The sequence below is a fragment of the Rhizophagus irregularis genome, chromosome 1 (assembly GCF_026210795.1).
Source record: "Rhizophagus irregularis chromosome 1, complete sequence".
Classification (NCBI taxonomy): Eukaryota; Fungi; Glomeromycota; class Glomeromycetes; order Glomerales; family Glomeraceae; genus Rhizophagus; species Rhizophagus irregularis.
In genome coordinates, this window is record NC_089429.1 from 5,306,551 (window position 1) to 5,329,759 (window position 23,209).

A 23,209-nucleotide genomic window follows, 5' to 3' on the forward strand; every position below is an offset into this window, starting at 1 on the left:
ATGAATTTACAAAAATTATGAAAAACACTTAATTCTCGACTTTAAATATTTTTCATAGGAGTTTGAGAAAAAATCTTCCAGAATTTTCGGAAACAATTAGAGGCGGTAAAATCTATAAAATCTATTACAATAATAATTAGGAATAAAAACATTTGTATAACACAAAGGGATTTATTTAGATATCAAAGACCAAAAATTTGTTTAGTTAAAAAGCCGCAAAATTACGCTATTATAAATCTAGAACAGACGATGACGTAAGTATAAATCTAAATAATTACTTAATGCTTACAGAGTAATTTGCTAATCATTCAATCATTTTTTAAAGTACGAAGATCAAGTTCTTTAATGCCCCCTCAGATATTACTATTTAATACCGTTACTTATTTTATACGACTTAAAATCGATAAATACATTAGTAATACATTTAAATCAACAATATGAATAATTTTGTGATTTGTGTTCATACTTCACAGTTTACACATTCGTAACCTTTAACTTTTAATATGAGGAAACTTTCAGATTGTAAGAATTTTTTTCCAAGGATATGCTTACAATATATTTTTCAATTAAATTCTTGAAAATGAAAAACCTGATGTAAGATAGTTTCTACTTTTTGTAATAACCGTATATTAAACCGTATTTTATATAATAAAAGATATGCATACAATTAGTTTAACATGCTTTTTTGTATTTGTTTAGATAACGATTTACAAAAAAAAAAATTAGTTAGATCTCACAATTCAGTCAAAGCCATAAACGGATGTGCTAAGCCACAAATATTTAGCCACAAGCTAAAAATTTCGCCGTATCATGTATTTCTTGTAGTATATATAAATAAAAGGTTAAATGGAAATATGATTTCTTATTGAAATAATATTTTATAATGAGAATTCAAATTATTGTTATTTTATTATCTTCATTGATATTTTCTTCGATTTTATTAACAGTTGCACACGAAGATAGATATGAAATCGATGTAAATACAAAGGTGTTACATAAGGGACATACAAATAAGGAAAAAACAAAACACGACGACGACGACAACGACGACCACGATCACGATCACGATCACGATCACGACGACGACAACGACCACGACGACTGCGACAATGATGACGATGATGATGGTCCAAAAGAATCGGATAAAAACAAAGATGATCATGATCATGATCATGATGAAGAGTCACAAAACCAGGATTCACCAGGACAATCACAGTAAATAATTAAGCAATTTTTTTTTCTTATGTAATTATTCAATTATTTAACCAATATTCATTTCAAATTTGATATTGATATTTTAGTGAACATAATTCTGGTGATGCAAATACGTAAGTACACACTTCTGATATTAGTTAATTATCGGTCATTCCCATTCCTTAACTGATTTTTAATTTTTCGTAGAAGTGAAACGCATTCATCTCCTAAAACTTCGAAATCTCCTATTGAATCTTCACCACCTACAGCACATGAACCTTCACCTCTGAAACATTCACCCAAATCTTCACCACCTTCAGATTCTTCATCTGATTCTTCACCTTCAGATTCTTCACCCAAATCTTCGCCCCCAGACGATTCTTCACCTTCAGGTCCTCCACCCAAATCTTCACCCCCAGACGATTCTTCACCTTCAGGTCCTCCGCCCAAATCTTCACCTCCAGACGATTCTCCACATTCTTCACCTTCAGATTCTTCACCCAAATCTTCGCCCCCAAACGGTTCATCACCTTCAGGTTCTCCACCTAAATCACCGCCTCCAGACGATTCTTCACCTTCAGGTTCTCCACCTAAATCTTCGCCTCCAGACGATTCTTCACCTTCAGAATCTCCACCCAAATCTCCACCTCCCTCTGATTCTTCACCTGATTCTTCACCTTCAGATTCTTCATCACCTAAGTCTTCACCTCCATCCGATTCATCACCAGATTCATCACCTTCAGATTCATCACCTAAATCTTCACCCAAATCTTCGCCTCCAAATGACTCTTCACCTTCAGGTTCTCCACCCAAATCTTCACCTCCAGATGATTCTTCGCCTTCAGATTCATCACCCAAATCTTCGCCTCCAAATGATTCTTCACCCTCAGGTCCACCCAAATCTTCACCTCCAAATGATTCTTCGCCTTCAGGTTCTCCACCCAAATCTTCACCTCCAGACGGTTCATCACCTTCAGATTCATCACCCAAATCTTCTCCTCCAGACGATTCATCACCTTCAGATTCTCCACCCAAATCTTCACCTCCAGATGATTCATCACCTAAATCTTCACCCAAAACTTCACCTTCAGACGATTCATCACCTTCAGATTCATCACCCAAATCTTCACCACCTTCAGATTCTTCACCTAAATCTTCACCACCAAATTCTTCACCTAAATCATCGCTTCCAGGTTCCTCAACTCCAGGTTCTTCACCCAAATCTCCACCTTCATTACCTGCTTCACCTCCAACTGGTTTACCACCCACAATAGATCCTATTCCTCCTAAAGGTGCACTACCATCAGAAGCACCTGGACATGAACTACCACCAGAACCTACTTTTACAGTTACTGTTGGAGTTCCTAAAACTCCAGTATCACCAAATTTTAGTTCACCAAGTCCAAGTCTGTTGGCAGGTAGTGATGCTAATAAGCCAATAATTTTAGAACCTAAATCTATGATCTTAGCCGGTATAATTTTCGGATTAGTTGGTGTATTCTTTACTTTACTTTAGATATTTATTATTATTTTTTTTTTTTAATCGATTTATAATTATAATGTAAACTATAAAAGAAGGAGAAAAAAAGGATTTTTATGTATAATAATAATAATAATAATAATTAGCATACTCTTAATTACTCCTTGTATATCTCCACTTTTATATAAAAATATAATAACTGATAATTAAAAATTTATAATACAATAGATATTTTTATTCGCCAACTTGGCCTCACGATTACGCGTAATTTAATTCTATTTTATTTACTAAGAAAGAAATATTTTATAAATTATTGTTAAAGAAAACCTGTTTCTTTTTCTTTTCTTTTTTTTTTTATCATATTAAACAGTAATTTAAACTATTTAAGTGAATGAGTGATCAAATTATTAACCGGATCATTATGAATTGACCGGATCATTTCCATTTTCATTATTTTTTACACGTTTTCGTCTACAAACACAACACGCTGACATTAAAAAAACGACGACAAAAATAATGGCCCATTTAAGTATTGTAAGAACAAATTTATCGTCGAGGATATTTCTCTTTCTTAAATGATTTGACGTTATATCACTAAGAATAATAAATATAATTTAATTTAGTTTAATTTAATTTGAATTTTGAATTCTGAATTTTATCAAATAATATAATAAACTCACATTGGAAATGCTGTCGTCGCTATTATATTGAGAAGGAATAAAGTAAATAATCGCATTTTATAAATCATAATATAATATACTGTATGATTTTAAAGGAATGTTGAATTTGGTGGATTATGTAAATTAAAATGAAATTTTTTTTTTTCTCGTAATTTTTTTGAAGAAAAATATAAAAAAAGAATAAAATTATTTTTTTTTATCTCAAGCATGATTATATGTGATATTTATTAAATTATGAATCTCGAAATATTAGATACAGATTTTTTTTTAACTTGTTAAATTGTTAAATTACAATAACCAATTAAAGTAAATAAAGAGTAGCGGATCAACAAAAGAAATTAATAATGAAACAAATAATAAATTTGAGCATCAATAAATATTTAATTCTTATTGGATAATTTCAAACTGTATATAACGATTACATGAAATTTTTTAAATCGTACATAAAATTTTTAACCTAATTTAGTAAAAGAATGGTATAAAATTCTTTGAACGATTTTTGATTGATCAACTTAAATTTAAAGAAGCTGGTTTTTTTGTTGTTTAATTCAAAATCGTACAATTATTCAAAAATTTCTTTTTGTGTATACTAATACAAAAATAAAATAAGAATAAAAATGTCAATTATCAATCTTTGTAAGATAACCCAAAGAGAGAAATTAAAATAGAATCTTTATTAACCGGAAATTTCTCTACCCTAAAAAATAATTGTAATTTGCAAACTAATAAATTAACAAATAATTTATAGTTTGAATTCTTTAAAATATTCTACTAAACATTTATACGGCTTAATGATTCAGCAGATTAAACTTCTCAGTGTATCATTCTAAACTTTAATGCTTTAATAGCAAATTTTAATTCGATTATATAGTATAACCAAGTATAAAGCGTTAGTCAGGTATAGTCAGAAAACTAACAAATAAAGAAAAACAAATATTTTAAAATTTTAATAAGTAACTAATGATACGTTAATAGGAGGATTGTTGACGGCCCGGCCGTACTGCGGTCCTGTTATAGGACTGATTTTTTTTTTTTTGTTACAGCTGATTTCATAATATACGGGACACTTAGCAAATTTTAAAGAACTCGGTAAAGCTTGATAGTTGATATAAAATAAAAATAAAAATTATACGCTAATTTTGGAGTACTATTCCGAGAATGGTGGTATAATTTTATCTTATTTTGAGTTTTACCAAATGTTTCCGAGTTCTTTAAAATTTGCGTGCATTATGAAATCAGCTGTAACCGCAGTCTTATAGGACCGAACGGTCCCAGTCCTAGGGTCCGGTGACCGATGAAGACCCGGACCAAGATGGGCCAGACCAGTATATCGTTTACTGTTCAACTTATCGATCATAGACCCATAATTACATAGGACAGTTAACATCCCCCGACATCGTAATATTCTCTTTTTTTAATAACTATCGTGTTAACACTATGATCCGATCGAAATTGTATTTAATTTGGCATTTCTGCATAATTCGTATCTTTTCAAGACAGTTTACCTCTACAAAAACATCTTTCCATAGAGATTACCGCTATTTCCTTTTTGTATAATTTTCACAATCGTGTCATTTCCTTTTGATAATCATTTTTTTTCTTTTTTTTTAAAAAAAAGAGATTTTTTTATAAACTATAGTTTTCATCTCAGTTAGTTTTTTTTCTTATTATAGTTCTTGTATTCTTTTACAATTCTTTATATCAATATTTTTTTTTTACAATTTATACATAAAAATTTGTCAAATTTTTAGTTGAACGTAGTATCGATTGCGATGTGTGAATATCTAATCAGATGACAGTATATGCAATTGAATAATACTCACATGATTAATCTAATAATACAATAAATAATTGAGCGATTGGCAGACTTTATGGGTTTATACTTAAAATATACTAAATTTATTTGTAGATCATGCGTTTTGTAACTTGTGAAACGTTTGTAAGTACATAAATACCATTTAATCGTTTGGTTTTTTTTATTACTTAAAGAATCTGAATTCTATAGAAAAATGGCAAGCAATTCCGGTATTAATGAAGATAAACAGATTCAGTGGCTTGAAAATGGCATCGTTGAAAATTATATTAATTACTATGATTACAATGAATTTAAGGATTTTCAATGTATAGGTTCTGGAGGATTTAGTAAAGTTTATCGAGCTACTTTGAAGAATTCAGATACTGTCATTGCATTAAAATGTATTAAAAATAATAATCTTTTTATAAAAGAAATTGTTAATGAGGTATGTTCACATATTGATATTTAATTTAAGAGACTTTATAGATCGCACGGAATGCAATCGGGAGAGGTAAATAGATAAACTGTACTGTACGAAAATATTTTGGCCAATCATAACTCATTGTATACTTTTCAGATTTTTTTTATTTATCGTACAATAAAATCTGATTGGTGAGTTTTCACTTCGTACAGTACAGTTTATATATATACCCATTGTACCAAATGGGCTCATCCATATATAATTGGCTCTAGATTGGCTTAAATTTGGATTATTTAATTTGAGCTAATTTCGAGCCAATGAGCCCGTTTGGTATAAATTTATACAAAAACTATTTACTGGGATACTCAATTGGGAGGATATTATTTATTGCAATATGTTACATCCTTTTATATTTTAACTTTATTTTTATGTTAGAAATTTAGATCTTTTTTTTCACCATTTATTATCATATAATAATCAAAAACCCAATAATTAAAGTACGTTTTTCTATTTAGATAAAATTATTGCAAAAAGTCAATCTTCATGTTAACATTATTAAATTTTTTGGTATTACTAAAAAAAAAAGTAGGTATTATTTTTTCAATGATTTTTTAAAGGAATAAATATATTAATAAAATTTTTATATATTATATTTTAGATAATGAAGATACAAATTATTTACTCATTCTTGAATATGCAGATAGTGGTACATTGGGAGAATTTTTAAAAAATAATTTCAGTAGATTAGATTGGAATATGAAGTTACAGTTTGCTATCCAAATTGCTGATGCAGTATCATGTTTACATGAAAATGATATTATTCATTGTGACCTAGTAAGTACTAGTATTTTATAATTTATCTATATCTTTACGCGTAGTAATATCCTAATTTACTTTATAAAAAAATAGCATTCAGACAATATATTGGTTCATCAAAATATGCTCAAATTAGCAGATTTCGGACATTCACATAGATTGGCTGAAGTGTCAACTCAAAAAGACATTGTTGGAGTATTACCTTATATTGACCCACAATTTTTTCAAACACAAACAAGTAATAATAAAAGTTATTGTTATAAGCCAAATAAAAAATCGGATATATACAGTATCGGCGTACTTTTGTGGGAGATATCATCTGGATATAAACCATTTAAATCTTATAATTCTTACCAAAGGAATAAATTATTATTGGAAATATTAGATGGAAAAAGAGAAACTCCAATTCCTAATACACCAATTGATTATATTAATATTTATACAAGTATTAATGTTTAATATATGTTTAATTTATATTTGTTATTTATTAATAATAATACTAATTCTTTTTTATTTTCAATGTATTTTTAGAATGCTGGGAAATCAATCCAAACAATAGACTGGATATACAGCAAGTATTATCTCTCCTAAAATTAATTAATATCGATTTAAATGAGATTATTATCAATGAAATAATATCACAATACGAACATTCTATTCAAAATAAAGTTGATAAAAAAGATATTGCACAATTAATAAAAATACATTTAATAATTAAAAATACAAATGAACATGAAATATTTAAATACCTATTAGATAATAATGATAAGCAGCAAAACATTCAAGTTTTAGCAATTTTTTATTGTTATGGAATAGGAACTGAAAAAAATGAAAACAAAGCATTTGAATTATATAAAGAAGCAGCTGAAAAGGGTCAAATTAATGCGATTAATTATCTTGGATATTACTATCAACATGGAATAGGAACGGAAAAAAATGAAAATATAGCATTTGAACTATTTAAAAAAGCAGCTGAAAAAGGTGTTATTAATGCAATTTATAACCTTGGATATTGTTTTCAATATGGAATAGGAACTAAAAAAAATGAAAACAAAGCATTTAAATCATATAAAGTAGCTGCTGAAAAAGAAGACATTGATGCAATAAATAATTTTGGAGAATGCTATTATTATGGAATAGGAACCGAAAAAGATAAAATTAAAGCATTTGAATTATATAAAAGAGCAGCTGAAAAAGGTCAAATAAAGGCAATCAGTAATCTTGGATATTGTTATCAAAATGGAATAGGAACTGAAAAAGATAAAATTAAAGCATTTGAATTATATAAAGAAGCAGCTGAAAGGGGGGATATTGATGCAATACATAATCTTGCAAACTGTTATGAAAATGGAATAGGAACTGAAAAAAACAAAATTAGAGCATTTGAATTATATAAAGAAGTAGTATCTAAAAAAGGAGATATTGATGCAATATATAATCTTGCAAACTGTTATGAAAATGGAATAGGAACTGAAAAAAACAAAATTAGAGCATTTGAATTATATAAAGAAGTAGCTAAAAAAGGTGATATTAATGCAATAAATAAACTTGGAAAATACTATTATTATGGAATAGGAACCGAAAAAAATAAAATTAAAGCATTTGAACTATATAAAGAAGCAGCTGAAAAAGAAAATATTGATGCAATATATAATATTGCCAACTGTTATGAAATGGAATAGGAACTGAAAAAGATGAAATTAAAGCATTTGATATGTATAAGAAAGCAGCTGGAGAAGGTCAAATAAAGGCAATCAATGATCTTGGAAAATGCTATTATTGTGGAATAGGAACTGAAAAAGATGAAATTAAAGCATTCAAACTGTATGAAAAGGCAGCTGAAAAAGGTCAAATAAGTGCAATTAACAATCTTGGATATTGTTATGAAAATGGAATAGGAACTGATAAAGATGAAATTAAAGCATTTGAATTATATAAAGAAGCAGCTGAAAAGGAAGACATTTATGCAATATACAATCTTGCAAACTGTTATGAAAATGGAATAGGAACTGAAAAAAATAAAATTAAGGCATTTGAATTATGTAAAGCAGCAGCTGAAAAAGGAGATATTGATGCAATAAATAAACTTGGAGAATGCTATTATTATGGAATAGGAACGGAAAAAGATAAAATTGAAGCATTTGAATTATACAAAAAAGCAGCTGAAAAAGGTCAAATAAAGGCAACCAGTAATCTTGGATATTGTTATCAAAATGGAATAGGAACTGAAAAAAATGAAATTAAAGCATTTGAATTATATAAAGAAGCAGCTGAAAGGGGGGATATTGATGCAATATGTAATCTTGCAAACTGTTATGAAAATAGAATAGGAACTGAAAAAAATAAAATTAGAGCATTTGAATTATATAAAGAAGTAGTATCTAAAGAAGGAGATATTGATGCAATATATAATCTTGCAAACTGTTATAAAAATGGAATAGGAACTGAAAAAGATGAAATTAAAGCATTTAAACTGTATGAAGAAGCAGCTGAAAAAGGCCAAATAAAGGCAATCAATAATCTTGGATATTGTTATCAAAATGGAATAGGAACTGAAAAAAATAAAATTAGAGCCTTTGAACTGTATAAAAAAGCAGCTAGAAAAGGTCAAATGAGTGCAATTAACAATCCTGGATATTGTTATGAAAATGGAATAGGAATTCAAAAAGATAAAATTATAGCATTTAAATTATATAATGAAGCAGCTAAAAAAGGAGATATTGATGCAATAAATAATCTTGGAGAATGCTATTCTTATGGAATAGGAACTGAAAATGATGAAATTAGAGCATTTAAATTATTCGAAAGAGCAGCTAAAAAAGGTCAAATAAAGGCGATTAACAATCTTGGAGAATGCTATTATTATGGAATGGGAATTGAAAAAGATGAGATTAAAGCATTTGAACTGTATGGGAAAGCTGTTGAAAAAGGTCAAATAAAAGCAATCAGTAATCTTGGATATTGTTATCAATATGGAATAGGAACTAAAAAAGATAAAATTAAAGCATTTAGATTATATAAAGAAGCAGCTGAAAAAGGAGATATTGATGCAATATATAATCTTGCAGACTGTTATGAAAATGGAATAGGAGCTGAAAAAGATGAAATTAAAGCATTTGGACTATATAAAGAAGCAGCTGAAAAAGGAGACAATGATGCAATAAATAATCTTGGATATTGCTATCAAAATGGAATAGGAACTAAAAAAAACATTGTTAAAGCATTTAAATTATATAATGAAGCGGCTGAGAAAGAAGATATAGATGTAATATATAATATTGCAGATTGTTATGAAAATGGAATAGGAACTCAAAAAGATAAAATCAAGGCATTTGAATTATATAAAGAAGCAGCTGAAAAAGAAGATATTGATGCAATAAATAATCTTGGAGAATGCTATTATTATGGAATAGGAACTGAAAATAATGAAATTAGAGCATTTGAATTGTATGAAAAAGCAGCTGAAAAAGGTCAAATAAGAGCAATCAATAATCTTGGGTATTGTTATCAAAATGGAATAGGAACTGAAAAAGATAAAATTAAAGCATTTGAATTATATAAAGAAGCAGCAGAAAAAGGAGATATTGCTGCAATAAATAATCTTGCAAACTGTTATGAAAATGGAATAGGAACTGAAAAGGATAAAATTAGAGCATTTAAATTATATAAAGAAGCAGCAGAAAAAGGAGATATTGCTGCAATAAATAATCTTGCAAACTGTTATGAAAATGGAATAGGAACTGAAAAGGATAAAATTAGAGCATTTAAATTATATAAAGAAGCAGCTGATAAAGGAGATATTAATGCAATATATAATATTGCAAACTGTTATGAAAATGGAGTAGGAACTGAAAAAAGTGAAATTAAAGCATTTGGATTATATAAAAAAGCAGAAATAGAAGGTGATATTATTTCAATAAATAAACTTGCAAGTTATTATAAAAATGGAATTGGAACTGAAAAAGATGAATATAAAGCATTTGAATTATATAAGAAAGCATCTGATAAAGGAGACATTGATTCAATATATCATCTTGGATATTACTATCAACACGGAATAGGAACTGAGAAGAATGAAATTAAGGCATTTAGGTTGTATGAGGAAGCAGCTGGAGAAGGTCATATTAATTCAATGCACAAGCTTATATATTGCTATTCTAATGGAATAGGAACTGAAAAAAATGAAATTAAAGCACAAGAATTATACAATGAATTAAATGTAATTGGTTACATATTCTATGAATAATAATAAAATTTGGATATTACAGTACCTATATAAGTTAGTAAGACGTAATGTTGAATATGATGATTCTTCTCAAACAAAATTAAAATAATAGAAAGAAAAAAGTGGAACTTAGATAGAAAATTATTCTATACAAGTGTTGTTTAAGGTTACTCAATTTTAAATGTATTAACATGCTTTTATAATTAATTTTATTCTTAAAGATCATGTGAAATTAGAAGTTACTAGGGTTCGATATAAACATAATAAAGTGCATTTTCCCAAATTTTTTAGTGATTTTAATACGAGCATTTATTATTCGATTTTAAATTATAATTTTAAATTCTGCAAATTTATAATATTATAAACTTCAATAATTTAAACATTAAAAACATTAGTCGTTATGGAAAAGAAATTTTTTATTTTGTTCAAAAATTTACATAATATTCGGATAATGTTCGGATAATGTCTTGTTTCAGTATATTTTCCGGATATTTTACTACATTATCGAAATTATATATGGTGGCTGTCACCTATAAACAACAATAGTCCGAAATTTTGAAATTTATTTATTTATATTGTGTAACTTATGTTTTAAAGTACTTTGTCAAAATATTAATTGCCGCGTGAGCGGCAAAATTTTTTTTTTGCCATATTACATGGAATTCTTGTAGATTTCCATGGAATTTTTGTAAAATCCATAAAAATTACATGAAAACTAGTCCGAAATTTTATATTTTTATTATTGCTACTTCATCAGGAAGTCACGGGAAAAATGTTCATCAAATGTACATCAATCACTTGATGTACATCATAAAGAAACGCTGAACATCGGACCCTGCAATGTACTACCGATGTCACAATATTTGATGTGCATCACCTAATTTTAATGTCCATTAACGATGTACATTATTTAAAGATAATAAACATCATATTAAATTTATAATATTATTGAATTTATTTTATTAAATACACTATAACAATCTATATACATTAAATTACACTATAACAACTAATCTACTGTATATACTAAAGTCTATTAAATTAACTCAATACTCTGGGACAAAGAAAAGTTTCGAAGTTATTCTTCGAAACTTACCAATCTTCATGTCCAGGAAATACAACCTACAATAAAAAGATAAAAGTATTAATAAAAAAAAATTAATTTAATTAAAAAGTTTCGAAGTGAAACTTCAAAACTTACCAATCTGTTAAGATTCGTATATACTTACGAATCTTGGCCTTCTTTTTCCATTCTTCAGAAACCCACCCGAGACCTAAAAAAAAGAAAAAGAACGGTTAGTAACCGTTCATAATAATAATAAAATAATAATAATAAAAACCAAGATTCGTATATACTTATGAATCTTGGTTCCTTCTTTCGGTTCTTTGGAAACCCACCCAAATCTATGAAAAAAAGAAAAGGAACGGTTAGTAACCGTTCATAATATTAAAAAAAAGAAAAAAAAAACTAAGATTCGGAATAATACTTACGAATCTTAGTTCTTTTACATTATTCAGAAGCCCACCCGAGATCTATATAAAAAGTAAAAGAACAGTTAGTAACCGTTCCATAACATTAAAAAAAAATCTAAGATTCATAAGATAGAATACTTACGAATCTTAATAAAGGTTCTCCTTTTTCCATTCTTTGGAAATCCATCTGAGACCTGGTACATTTACCTCTTCATAGTCATCGCTAACCCAAAGAGGAATCGGAGTACCCATTTTAAGCCAAAAGAATGGTACTTTACTTGAAAAAAAAAGAAAAAGAATGGTTAGAAACCGTCCATAATAACAAAAAAAAAAATAATAAAAATTTAAAGATTCGTACCGTCTTTACGAATTTTTGAGTTTTCTGTTCTTTGGAAGCCCACCTGAAACCTAAAAAATAAAAGAAAAGAACGGTTAGAAACCGTTCATAATAATAAAATAAAAATAAAAATAAACCAAAATTCGTACTACTGATTCTTGGTTTTTTCCGTTCTTCGGAAGATACTTGAGACACCCAAGTAAAGATGGTCATCGGTCCTAAAAGACCGCGGTCCTACGGTCCTACACCATAAAAAGACGGACCGGTCCGTCTTAGTGTAGGACCGTGGTCTTTCGGTCCTGTATCACATATAATAAGACCGTCGGTCTTTTTAAGAACCGCAGTCTTTTTAAGACCGATCAGTCTTTTTTCTTTTTTTTTTACAAATAAAAAAATTTTTTTCCTTAACTTTATTAGGAATAGCCTTGTTTTATAAATATTGAACACTAATCGGGATGTTTTTAAATATACAAATTTTTTTTTACAAATGATCATCACATGCGTCATGCACTTACTATTATTGTATTGGTGATAATAATCGTGATATCTCGCCATCCAGTGATTATAAAAATATGAAACTACCACCATTCGAATCGTCTCAATGAGGCGCGTCGAATGGTATCAAAATCATTATTTTATAATCAATAGAAAAAAATTTACATCGGCAAAACTATTTTATAACAAATTCAATAATTTCCAGCTATCTATCGATCCTGGAAATATGATTTAGCCACCATTCGACGCATCTCGTTGAGACGATTCGAATGGTAGTGGTTTCATCGTTTTATGATCACTGGATGACGAGATATTCCGCTTAAACGCTTTTTTTGGAGTTAGCGTTTTGACAGGCAACTCTACAAGTGGGGAGAAGTGATTGTCATTGTTTATTGGTTTAGAATTGGTCGGTCTTTATATTATTTTATAAAGACCTTCATCAGATTAATAGATTTATTCAATATAAAAATCATTTATTATATGAAGACCGATATGAGGACTGGTCGGTCCTCGGGACCGGTCCTACTGCGCCACAAAAAAATGCAAGACCGCGGTCTGGTCCTACAAGTCCCGGGACCGACCGGTCCAGGACCGAGTAGGACCGGTAGGACCGATGACCATCCTTACACTCAAGACCTAAAAAAAAGAAAAAGAATGGTTAGTAAACCGTTCATAATATTAAAAAAAATCTAAGGTTCGTAATATAATACTTACAAACCTTAGTTCTCCTTTTTCCGATCTTCGGAAGTCCACTCGATCCTATAAAAAAAAGAAAGAACGGTTAGTAAACCGTTCCATAAAATAAAAGAAAAAATAAATAAACCAAGATAAGAATCTTGGTTCTAACAAAATCACCTTCCTCCATCCCCCTTTCTACGCGTCAGTCCTACAAAATAAAATAATTAAAGAAACGTTAGTTCATTTCTCATATTTAAAATAAAAAAATTCCCTTTCCCCATTTTTTACTTTAAAGTCTGGTTTCATATTCAAGCTGGCGTCCTATTACGCGTCCTACAAAAAAAAATTATGAAAAGAAACGTTAGTTCGTTTCTTAAATTTAAAATAACAAAAAACTCTCCCCCTTTTTCCTGTTCTTACTACCTTAAAGTCCAGTTTCGTAGTATTCAAGCCGGTCGTCAGGCTGGATGTGAGTGGTGCTAGCACCACCCACCTCCGGGTCTACGACCCGTCGCAGTACCTATATGGCCCCTACGGGGCTCAGGAATCCCCCATAGATCCTCCACAATCTGGGACAACATATGGAACAAATATATATACCAAATAACTAGAAAACAATAGAAAAGAAAGGAATAACGGATATAATGAGAGGGTTGTCCCAGATGTGGCAGATGTGGCAGATGTTTCAGAAAAAATATGAGAGGACATCCCCCCAGAAAAAGTTTTATTTTTATCCCCCAGATCCACCACATCCGGAACGTCTGGAACAAGTCAGGATTCCGTCTATTCATCTGTTGGAAGCAGTGAGACAGCAAACCATGTAAGTTAGCAGGTAAGCCCCTAGAAGGTCTATAGAGCCAGTAAGACCAACCCCGTCCCATCCCCGTCAGAAAAAATAAGTAATTGAACAATGGGTATTGAGAATAGAGCATATCCAGATAAGTTTAGAAGACAGTACTAATCCGTCTTCCTCTTTTTTGCCTCTTTAAGGCATTTATCAATACACTGTTTACAAGCGTCATCAGAATCTAAGATTTTCTGTCCAAGTTTTTTGCATTGCCGATTGTAAGCCGTCTGCTGTCTCTTAGCAGCGGTTTCTTTCTTTTTCTCCTTAGTCTTCTTCTTGATCACCCAGTCTATTCCAGTAAAAGTATTCTTATGCATACCACAAATTGTGCAGTCACCATGCAGTCGGTAACGCCCATTTGTAGTCATATCTTGTATTTCACTAGCTGTCTCAGTTTCCTTCTTGCACTTTAGGCAGTAAAAACGTGTCATTTTAATATTTGAAGTCTAAAACCATTCCTTTAATTTGTCGTAATATGTCACACTTAGAAAATTACTATAAATACTACAATCTCTCTGGAGTATCAGCACGAATTCTAAAAGGTGAAGAGCACTACAACCTATACAAAAAGCCCCTAAAGGAAAAGTCAACAGAACGCCCAAAGGTAATTGTATGGAAACCAAATGCAACACATCAGGCAAATCTTGCAGAGATGCCAGTTGACCCAAAGGATTCCACTATTTCCTCGTAGTGGTAGAAGTCGCGGGTAAACGAGTCGACGCAGAACCCCTAAAGGATAAAACTGCAAATAGGATTCTCAATGGATTTGTTAAAATCTACAGAAGAAATCGCATTAAGCCACCAACACATCGAATGGAGACAGACTCCGGATCAGAATTCACCAATGATCAGGTACGTGATTTTTTCTTGAACAGCCTAGGGGTGATGATGAGGTTCGGAGAACCAGAAAGACACAAACAGCAATCATACGCTGAACGAGCTATCCAAGCAATCCAGGAACCTCTCCTAAAACGAATGGTAGCACAGTAGTTGAAAACCGGGGTGACATCCGTGGAATGGTCAGAAGATTTCCATAATATAGTGAGTAAAGTAAATGAACTCTGGCAGAGAAATCCCCCAGACATTCTGACAGGGTCACCCAAAGTGTCAAAAAAGACGGATCTCCTCTCTGAAGGAGCACGTGTCAGAGTCAAGTTAGATGAACCTATTTCTGTACTTGGTAACAAACTTCACGGAAAATTCCGTACAGGAGATATAAGATGGAACCCAAACATTCGTGTAATCAAAAAAATGATACTCTCACCCGAACAGCCTCCTATATATCTCCTTAATGGACCACATGGTCGATTAGGTGTATCCAGATGTGCATATACCCGAAAGGAATTGCAAGTAGTTCCTATTAATGAAAAGCCTCCACCTGACTCTGTGATAAGAGGACAACCTGAAAGATTTGTTCCTGAGCAGATACTTCGGCATCGCATTAGAAAAGGTCAAGACCAGTATTTGGTTAAGTGGGAGTGCTATCCAGACACTGAGGCTACTTGGGAACCTGCTGACCGGTTGAAGGAGGATGTCCCTGACTTAATTCGCAAATTTTGGGAATAAAAAAAATAGAAGAATTAAAGGGTCTTATTTTTTATCACCTCGATTAGCATCAGGAACTATCGGGATAAAAACATTCTTCCCGTCACAGGTAAAGGCTATATGTTCACGTGATTCATGGACATCATAATTATAACGTTTCAGACACGTTCGGCTTAACCCAACCTCCCTATGCTTGTATCCATCTAAAACTGCAAGATCCTCAGTGATAGCATAATCAGGGGTAAGTTTGATTGACACTCCCTTTACCATGCCGAATGTCCTACCTGTTCCTGAAGCACCAGATATGTTGTATGGGGTCTGGTACAAAATCCCGAATGTCAAAATCCTGAAAATCCCAAACCGGGCAGCATTATGCTTAATGTTGGCCAATATTTCGGGATTTCGTACCATTCGGGATTTTGACATTCGGGATTTTGTACGGATCCCGTTGTATGTAATACTCTTGTCGATATCCAACCCTAATTCCTCAGCAGCTTCTCTCTGAATAAAAGACGCATTAGCACAAGTGTCTGCTAAACACTGAATTGCTATTCCATTAACCTCCCCATCCAGTGCTAAAAGATCTTTAGTATTCTCTAAACGAGCTATGTCAATATCCATAGGATCGTCTACCCTGATATCCTCTTCTTGTTCCTCCTCAACTAGGTCCTCCGGAATCTCTGTGACTTTTCTAGCAGACAATAACTCCTCCTGAAGAATCTCACGGAGTAATTTCCTAAAGTCTGCAGACCTTAACAGGCTTAATAAGTCATTCTTAGTAACAGCTTTTGCAGGTATATACTTACTACCAGTAACTTTCACAGGAATCTTAACAGGGGTTGCTTTACCTTTCAATGGCACACTAGAAGAGCTAACTGCTGTCTTATTTGGGGACGACTTAAGAAGTTTTGAGATACTCGAACCTACTTTTTTTTTGACCCAACACGAACCATATAGACATCACCATCTTTTTCTCTCAATTCTACCTTTTCACCAAAACTCACAGTATCAATGTCCATAGCATCATCATTAAGATCGAGGTTTCTCATTGCTCGGGCCAAATCCAGATCATCACGTCTATCTTTAGCCTTCTGAAGTTATTTTGTAAGTATTTTAGACGTCCCATGTTTATATCCCATAATAAGATCAATAGCATTTTGATGATCATCCAAAGTCCACTCAGGAGCATCAGGATCATCACCAACATCAGGTTCTACATAACCATCATCCCAATCAGGATCCTGATGATCCTGAACAACACGTCTCTGTGGTTTTAGTCGAACAGGTTTAATCTGCTGTCTATAGACTGGTGGATTACGAACTGGCCGAGCCTGTAATTGTTTAAATTGCACCTGAAAATTCTTGGTAAGTTCCTCAGCTTGAGCCTTAAGTAACTCTTGTAATTGTTCTTGAGTAACCCCAGATGACTTTGATGTCAGTACGACAGGTTCCTGTTTTCCTAACGGAGGTTGAGTTACATCACTGTAATCTGCTTGAAGTCGTCGATTTCTATCTTGTAACCCCAAGCGCATTTCAGCCCTTCTCCGTTCTAAATTTCTCAGATGTTTAACCAAGTCATCAGGATTAAGATTACTAAACCTTTCTGCTTCAAAAATATTATCAGCCGAAAGACCTCTAAAGAACTGGTCGATAATAAGATCATCAGTTAGTTTTAGTAATTTTCCAGCCCTCTTTACAGTTCTATAAAATGCATCAACTGGCTCATTTTCCTGATAAAGACTGTTAAAACGGATACGTTTCTTTTCATCTAAAATAGTTGGAAATTGTGTTCTAAGCCAATAAAGCGCCTGGTTAGGTTTAATACCTGGAAAAACTATAGGATGATTATTAGCAGCAGCAACACCAGCATCTGCAGTAGCTGGAGCAACTCTATCTGTCGGACGAGCACCAGCTCTTCCCCAAGTTTTATCTCCACCTATTAAATCATGGGTAGGAATAAATGCTGCTCTAATAGTTACTAATGCATTAGCTGCATCTGTAGCATAAACATGTGCTTCAGACCCATTTACATAGGTACCTGCATTTGGTCCTCCTGCACCTTCTGGTATTACTAATGCTACAAAAGCAGCTAAATTAGCTCCACCTCTTGAAGTGATACCAGAAAGTTCCCAATTTTTTCCTGTAATTTCTCGATCAAACCATTCAGCCGCTTCACCAGCCATGCAGCTTCTAAGTATACCCATAGCTCTTTTCCAAGACTCTGGTGGCCCTCCAGCAGCGTATGGGTTAAGATTAATAGTATCAAGATAACCCATATAAAGCCTAACAAATGTATCAATATCATCAGTAGCTTTACCCTCAAAAATCGGCAATTCTATCGCAGTGGTAGCCATATCGTCTCTAGTGGATTGTTTAAAAGAGGTGGAGGAGGGTTCAATTGTCTAATTCAAAACCATTGTACCTGAATTCTAAGAGCAGCTATCTGTTGGAAAAGTCTATTCCTAAGTCTCCCTAATGTCTGAATCCCAAAACGCACCCTATTATTAGCATGTGCTAGCTGTGCATTAACCTGTCCAAGTTGCGCATTAACCAATACAAGTTGTCCTCCAGTCCGAGTAGCCCTCAGCCGCCAATGATTTAAAAGGATATTACCACGATTCACAGCATTTTGAGCTTCATTATGATTCCTTACTGCTTGAGTATAATCTGCTTGTAATACATTACGTTCATGTCGTGCCTGATTACGTTCACCTATAGCCCGTCGACGAAGCTCTACCATAGTATCATAATCTCTTTGCAGGTTATAGTTTTCTTCTATGAAATTATCATTGGCAGCACGTATAATAACTAATTGACGTTCTAAATTAGTAAACGTTTCATCAAATGCATTTATCTTACCTTGTGCAAAAACTAACAAATCTTTTGTAATACCAAGTTCTTCATGTTTTGCTTTACAGCGATACATTAATATATTAATAATATGTTTGATTTGATTATTTGCCTCCTGTATCTCTGAATCAACAGTTAAACGACCCCTGGTAGTTAATAAATTTGCATGAGCCTTTAGTATTCTAACTAATTCATCATCGACTTTTTCATTGACCAAGTGTGCAGGAGGCAGTCCAGTAGGTTCTGAAGGAGTATAAACTGAAATTGGTGTTGATGTCAACATAGTATTTAAACTAAGTTAGAATAAAATTCAAATGGATCTTTATGTATACAATTTGGACGAGTACACGACCGACTCAAGACAAGGCAATGAGTTTGCTCCATCATGGCCCTTTCGATTAGCCGTAGCAGGTAGCTCAGACTCAGGTAAGACAACTATGATCATTAATTTGTTAATGGGTGACAAGAAAGCAAAGGAGGATGGTAATCGGTATGTACTATGTGATGCAGTACTTTTAGTTGGCAGATATCTTGACGAGCCGAAGTGGGCAGTTGTACATGATTTTTTTGAAGAGGAGAAGATCCCATTCACTGCAATAACTCATAGTGAGATTCCAGAGATTGACTCTTTCGACCCTACTCAAGCTACTGTGGTAATCTTCGAGGATCTGATGGATGCACCTAAAAAAATCCAGGATCTCATCACTGGTTACTTTATACATAGACGACACAAAAATATTTCATGTATTTATGTAGCCCAAAGATTCTTTGCCATTCCTAAGGCTATTCGAGAAAATGTTAACTACATCTCACTACATGGAGGTCATGGGAGCCTTACAGATACTAAGAGAATCATCCGCCTATATACAGAAGAATCAGAATCATTAGCACCAGTAATTGATGATCTTACTCTGCAACGTGAATTTGTAGTGTTTGATCTTAGATGGTCCAAGAGTGATCTACTGTCCATTCGAGTAAGATGGGATACTAGTCTCAGTTCTATCACAGAGCAATTTCAGTTCGATCCTAGTTCAATCTCAGTTCAATCTCAGTTTGATCCAAGTTTGAACCCAGTTCGATCTCAGTCTGAACCCAGTTCAATCACAGTTCGATCCAAGTTTAGTCCCTATGGTCAGAAAGCTGTATTTGAAGCAAAAAAAGGTGGACACTTGATTGAATTTGCTCGGGTATTTCCATCCCCTAAAGAACGTCAACATTTACTTGTACCTGGTGTCTTAGCCAAGAATGCAGATACCTGGATTAAATATGTCTTTTGGGAAGCTTATGGACTCTCTGGTAAGACCATAGGAGCTGACTTTCAGGATTTCTTAGCAAAAGTACAGGGTAGGACTGCAAAGACTGAAACTCTGAAAACTGAGAATGTGAAGGAGTTATTCTCCCGATATGAAGCCCTGAAGTCTAGTCGCCCTCTGGATAATAAACAAATAATAGAAGGTATTGAAGTCCTTCTACAAATCTTTTCTAAGAGTCACATGGACCGTCGAGCATTACAAGTAGGGATTAATAGTATCTTGTAAGAATATCAAGTAATTCGTCTGCAGAAGCTCTAAGAATCATAGCACTTTTTTTACGGCCTTCAAAGTCAATCCTTAACATCCTAGCTTTTAACCCAATAGCTCCTAAGGCTCGAGAAGCAAAGTTCTTAGTCATCGGATTTCTTACATGACTTACATAGTTCTCATAGAATATAGTAAAGGGTTCATCAATACCATCCGGGTATGTATTCCGTAAGAACTGATATAAGGCAATTTCCCCACTGTCACATCCAATGGCTATAAGCTGTTCAAGAAGCCACTTCCTAATATCTTCATATGGCTCTCCATCCATAATTTTCATATCCAGTCTTTGTGTAAACAATTGTGTAAAGTCCACATTACTTCCCCGATGAATGATCTGAACTAACTTATCCCTAGCAAGTCCCAAGGCTTGTAGAGGGTCATTCTCATCACTAATCTTCTTTATAATCTGTCTGTATAATACACTGGATAATCCTCTATATGCTGTTTTTGGAGTGATTACTCTACAGTTTTGGCACTGGTTTATTACGATTGATGTTGACATGGCTATCTTTCTTTATGTAAAAAAGAATTATTCAAAATTAAGTAACTATTCGGAGCAGTCCTTGCACAACTTGTCCGTTAAGTCACTTGGGCTTACAGGCATGAGACATTCCCTACACAACTCAATATTAAGCTCTGCAAGTCTCGGGGTATGGTCCTCCAAAGTTCGTGGACGACCGGAAGGACCGATAGTTGTCATATCAGTCATATCCTGCTGTAAGATAAAATCATCATATTCATCTTGGTCAGCCTGAATAGCAGTCCTGATTTGTTGTATATCATTGAAAGTTAACCGCTGCCCATCAAGATTTTCCTCATTATAGCGTGTTTCATTGATGATTTCCTCTATAAGCGCCTCTTCTTCATAATGGACAAGGTAGTAATCCTCAACTACCTCATAGTCACTCTCAATCAGTCTATGATATGTTCTAGTACCACGTCGAACATAACGTCCTGTATCTGTATTTAAATATACAGGTTGCTCTTCAGGTGGAGGTGCAGTTTGTCTACAGACAAGCCTTCCATCAATATAATCATGGGATTCCATAACTATTCGATTAAAGGTATCTCCACCGATAATAATTGGACGTCCAGTTATAGGGTTAGCTATATAAGGGTAAGACATGTCTTTTTTCTGTACGTGTCTACATACCTAATAGTTTTCTTCAATTTACAATAACCAAGTGACACGGTCATCAGTCCTTATCAAAAAATACGAGAATACCTGATAACGAGATTACATGGTCATCAATCCTTATCGAAAAATACAAGAATACCTAATGACGAGGTTACATGGTCATCAATTCTTGTCGAAAAATACAAGAATATCTGATGATAATGTTACATGATCATCAGTCATTGTTGCGAAACACGAGGATACCTGATAATAAGATTACATGGTCATCAGTCCTTGTCGCGAAACATGAGGATACCTGATGAATAAGTTATTGGATTATTGGCCTAAAATGCATTCATGGAAAAACCGTGGAATTTTTTACAGTACAGTGTATAAAAAAAGTGCTAAACTTTGAGATCGGGACACGATGTCTCGATCTAATAATTTCGATGTCATGTGACTTCATGCGGTACGTAGATCATTTCCTTTTTGGGCGATACCCGTTCCACAAAAATCGATTTTGGTAAAAATGCGTTTGGAATCTTGTGTAACATAAATTTCCTTTTTAGGTAATTCGGGATTACGCGGTAATGCCGGCCGGATCTAAAAAATATGACTCTGCAGGGTAATTCCTACAAAAGTCAAGTACAAAATGCTTATTCCTGTTGAGTCCATTCATTCCACTCCCAGTCCCTAAGGATTGCCTCCCCATCTATGTTCACTTAATGCATGCTCTATGGTTTCCCTCTCTTGGGGGTCCACGACCATCCCATTCCTAAGCATTTTCTCCATAATATAAAGCTGATCCTCGGTGAGGCGGTCTATCCATCTTTTATAGAAGTCGTTTACATCTTCAAATGTTATCCAGTTAACATTCCCTTTTTCGAATGGCTTTCCAAGAGCTCGGACATACCCGATCGTAGTGGCATAATTTTTCCACCTCTTATATGCCTCTTGACGAACTTCCTGCCACCACACTCTATCTACCTTACTCGCTGCAATAAGGTCAGTATCCGGGATCTTTGCGACAATGCGTTTGACTATTTCTACTGGTAATCAGTCCAACATGATGTTATGTTACTCATACTATAGCTATCTTCAATTACTGTATGCCTATTACACATGGATAAAAAATATAAACTAAATTCGTACAGGATCGTAGGACCACAGGAGCCGCTTATGCAAGAAGTTCTGTTAAGGTTTTCTCAGCCTCGTTTTTAGTAATAGCTCGCTTTGGGGGACCGGTTGATGAGTCCTTAGTCGCATTATAATACAATTCGAAGAGGGCCTCAAGCTTATCTAGGAGAGCTTGTTTATTCTTGTATGATTCACGGATTTTTGCTATCTTAGCAGTATATGCCGCATTATCTGGGAAGAGTTTTCTGGCCACGAACTTCACATATGATACAGGAGACCTTGCCGTCTGGATTCTCTTGATATACTTCACATGATCCTGGACAAGGTAGCTGGTTTTGCTAAACCCAGATACTAATGCGACTACTATAGTGTCCTTCAATGCACGGATAATCTTGAGGACAGTTTCATCAGAGATAATGGTGAACTGATTGCGTGATGCCTCATAGATAACTTCCTCACTAGTACTGTCAGTGCTATTAACAATGCTTGCTAATTCAGTATATGTTGACATGATTCCTTATACTTTTTTGTACTTTGTA

General features: G+C 33.1%; 5 protein-coding genes across 6 annotated transcripts; 2 read left to right on the plus strand and 3 right to left on the minus strand.

Moving 5' to 3' along the window:
• Positions 1 to 883: 883 nt before the first annotated feature.
• OCT59_001089 (uncharacterized protein) lies at positions 884 to 3,073 on the plus strand (the record flags this gene model as incomplete). Its single annotated transcript, XM_025328423.2, has 3 exons — positions 884 to 1,215; positions 1,302 to 1,328; positions 1,402 to 3,073. The coding sequence occupies 3 exons, from the start codon at positions 884 to 886 to the stop codon at positions 2,708 to 2,710; spliced, it is 1,668 nt and encodes a 555-aa protein (XP_025166786.2). The 3' UTR covers positions 2,711 to 3,073.
• OCT59_001090 (uncharacterized protein) lies at positions 1,357 to 3,125 on the minus strand (the record flags this gene model as incomplete). The annotated part of the gene is made up of 2 exons (XM_066139302.1): positions 1,357 to 2,704; positions 3,055 to 3,125. The coding sequence occupies 2 exons, from the start codon at positions 3,123 to 3,125 to the stop codon at positions 1,357 to 1,359; spliced, it is 1,419 nt and encodes a 472-aa protein (XP_065988718.1).
• Positions 3,126 to 5,363: 2,238 nt separating this feature from the next.
• Positions 5,364 to 10,632, plus strand: OCT59_001091 (uncharacterized protein; the record flags this gene model as incomplete). 2 transcript variants are annotated; one of them, XM_066139304.1, is made up of 6 exons in its annotated part: positions 5,364 to 5,594; positions 6,086 to 6,155; positions 6,229 to 6,404; positions 6,480 to 6,831; positions 6,918 to 7,910; positions 8,069 to 10,632. In XM_066139304.1, 6 exons carry the CDS (start codon positions 5,364 to 5,366, stop codon positions 10,630 to 10,632), a joined length of 4,386 nt encoding a protein of 1,461 aa, XP_065988720.1. The 2 variants fall into 2 exon arrangements, with proteins under 2 accessions (XP_065988720.1, XP_065988719.1); XM_066139303.1 differs by lacking the exons at positions 6,086 to 6,155; positions 6,229 to 6,404; positions 6,480 to 6,831; positions 6,918 to 7,910; positions 8,069 to 10,632 and having other exon boundaries at positions 5,364 to 5,618.
• An 11,594-nt stretch (positions 10,633 to 22,226) lies between these two features.
• On the minus strand, positions 22,227 to 22,657 carry OCT59_001092 (uncharacterized protein; the record flags this gene model as incomplete). The annotated part of the gene is made up of 2 exons (XM_066139305.1): positions 22,227 to 22,528; positions 22,621 to 22,657. 2 exons carry the CDS (start codon positions 22,655 to 22,657, stop codon positions 22,227 to 22,229), a joined length of 339 nt encoding a protein of 112 aa, XP_065988721.1.
• Positions 22,658 to 22,710: 53 nt separating this feature from the next.
• On the minus strand, positions 22,711 to 23,181 carry OCT59_001093 (uncharacterized protein; the record flags this gene model as incomplete). The annotated part of the gene is made up of 1 exon (XM_066139306.1): positions 22,711 to 23,181. One exon carries the CDS (start codon positions 23,179 to 23,181, stop codon positions 22,711 to 22,713), a length of 471 nt encoding a protein of 156 aa, XP_065988722.1.
• Positions 23,182 to 23,209: the final 28 nt, after the last annotated feature.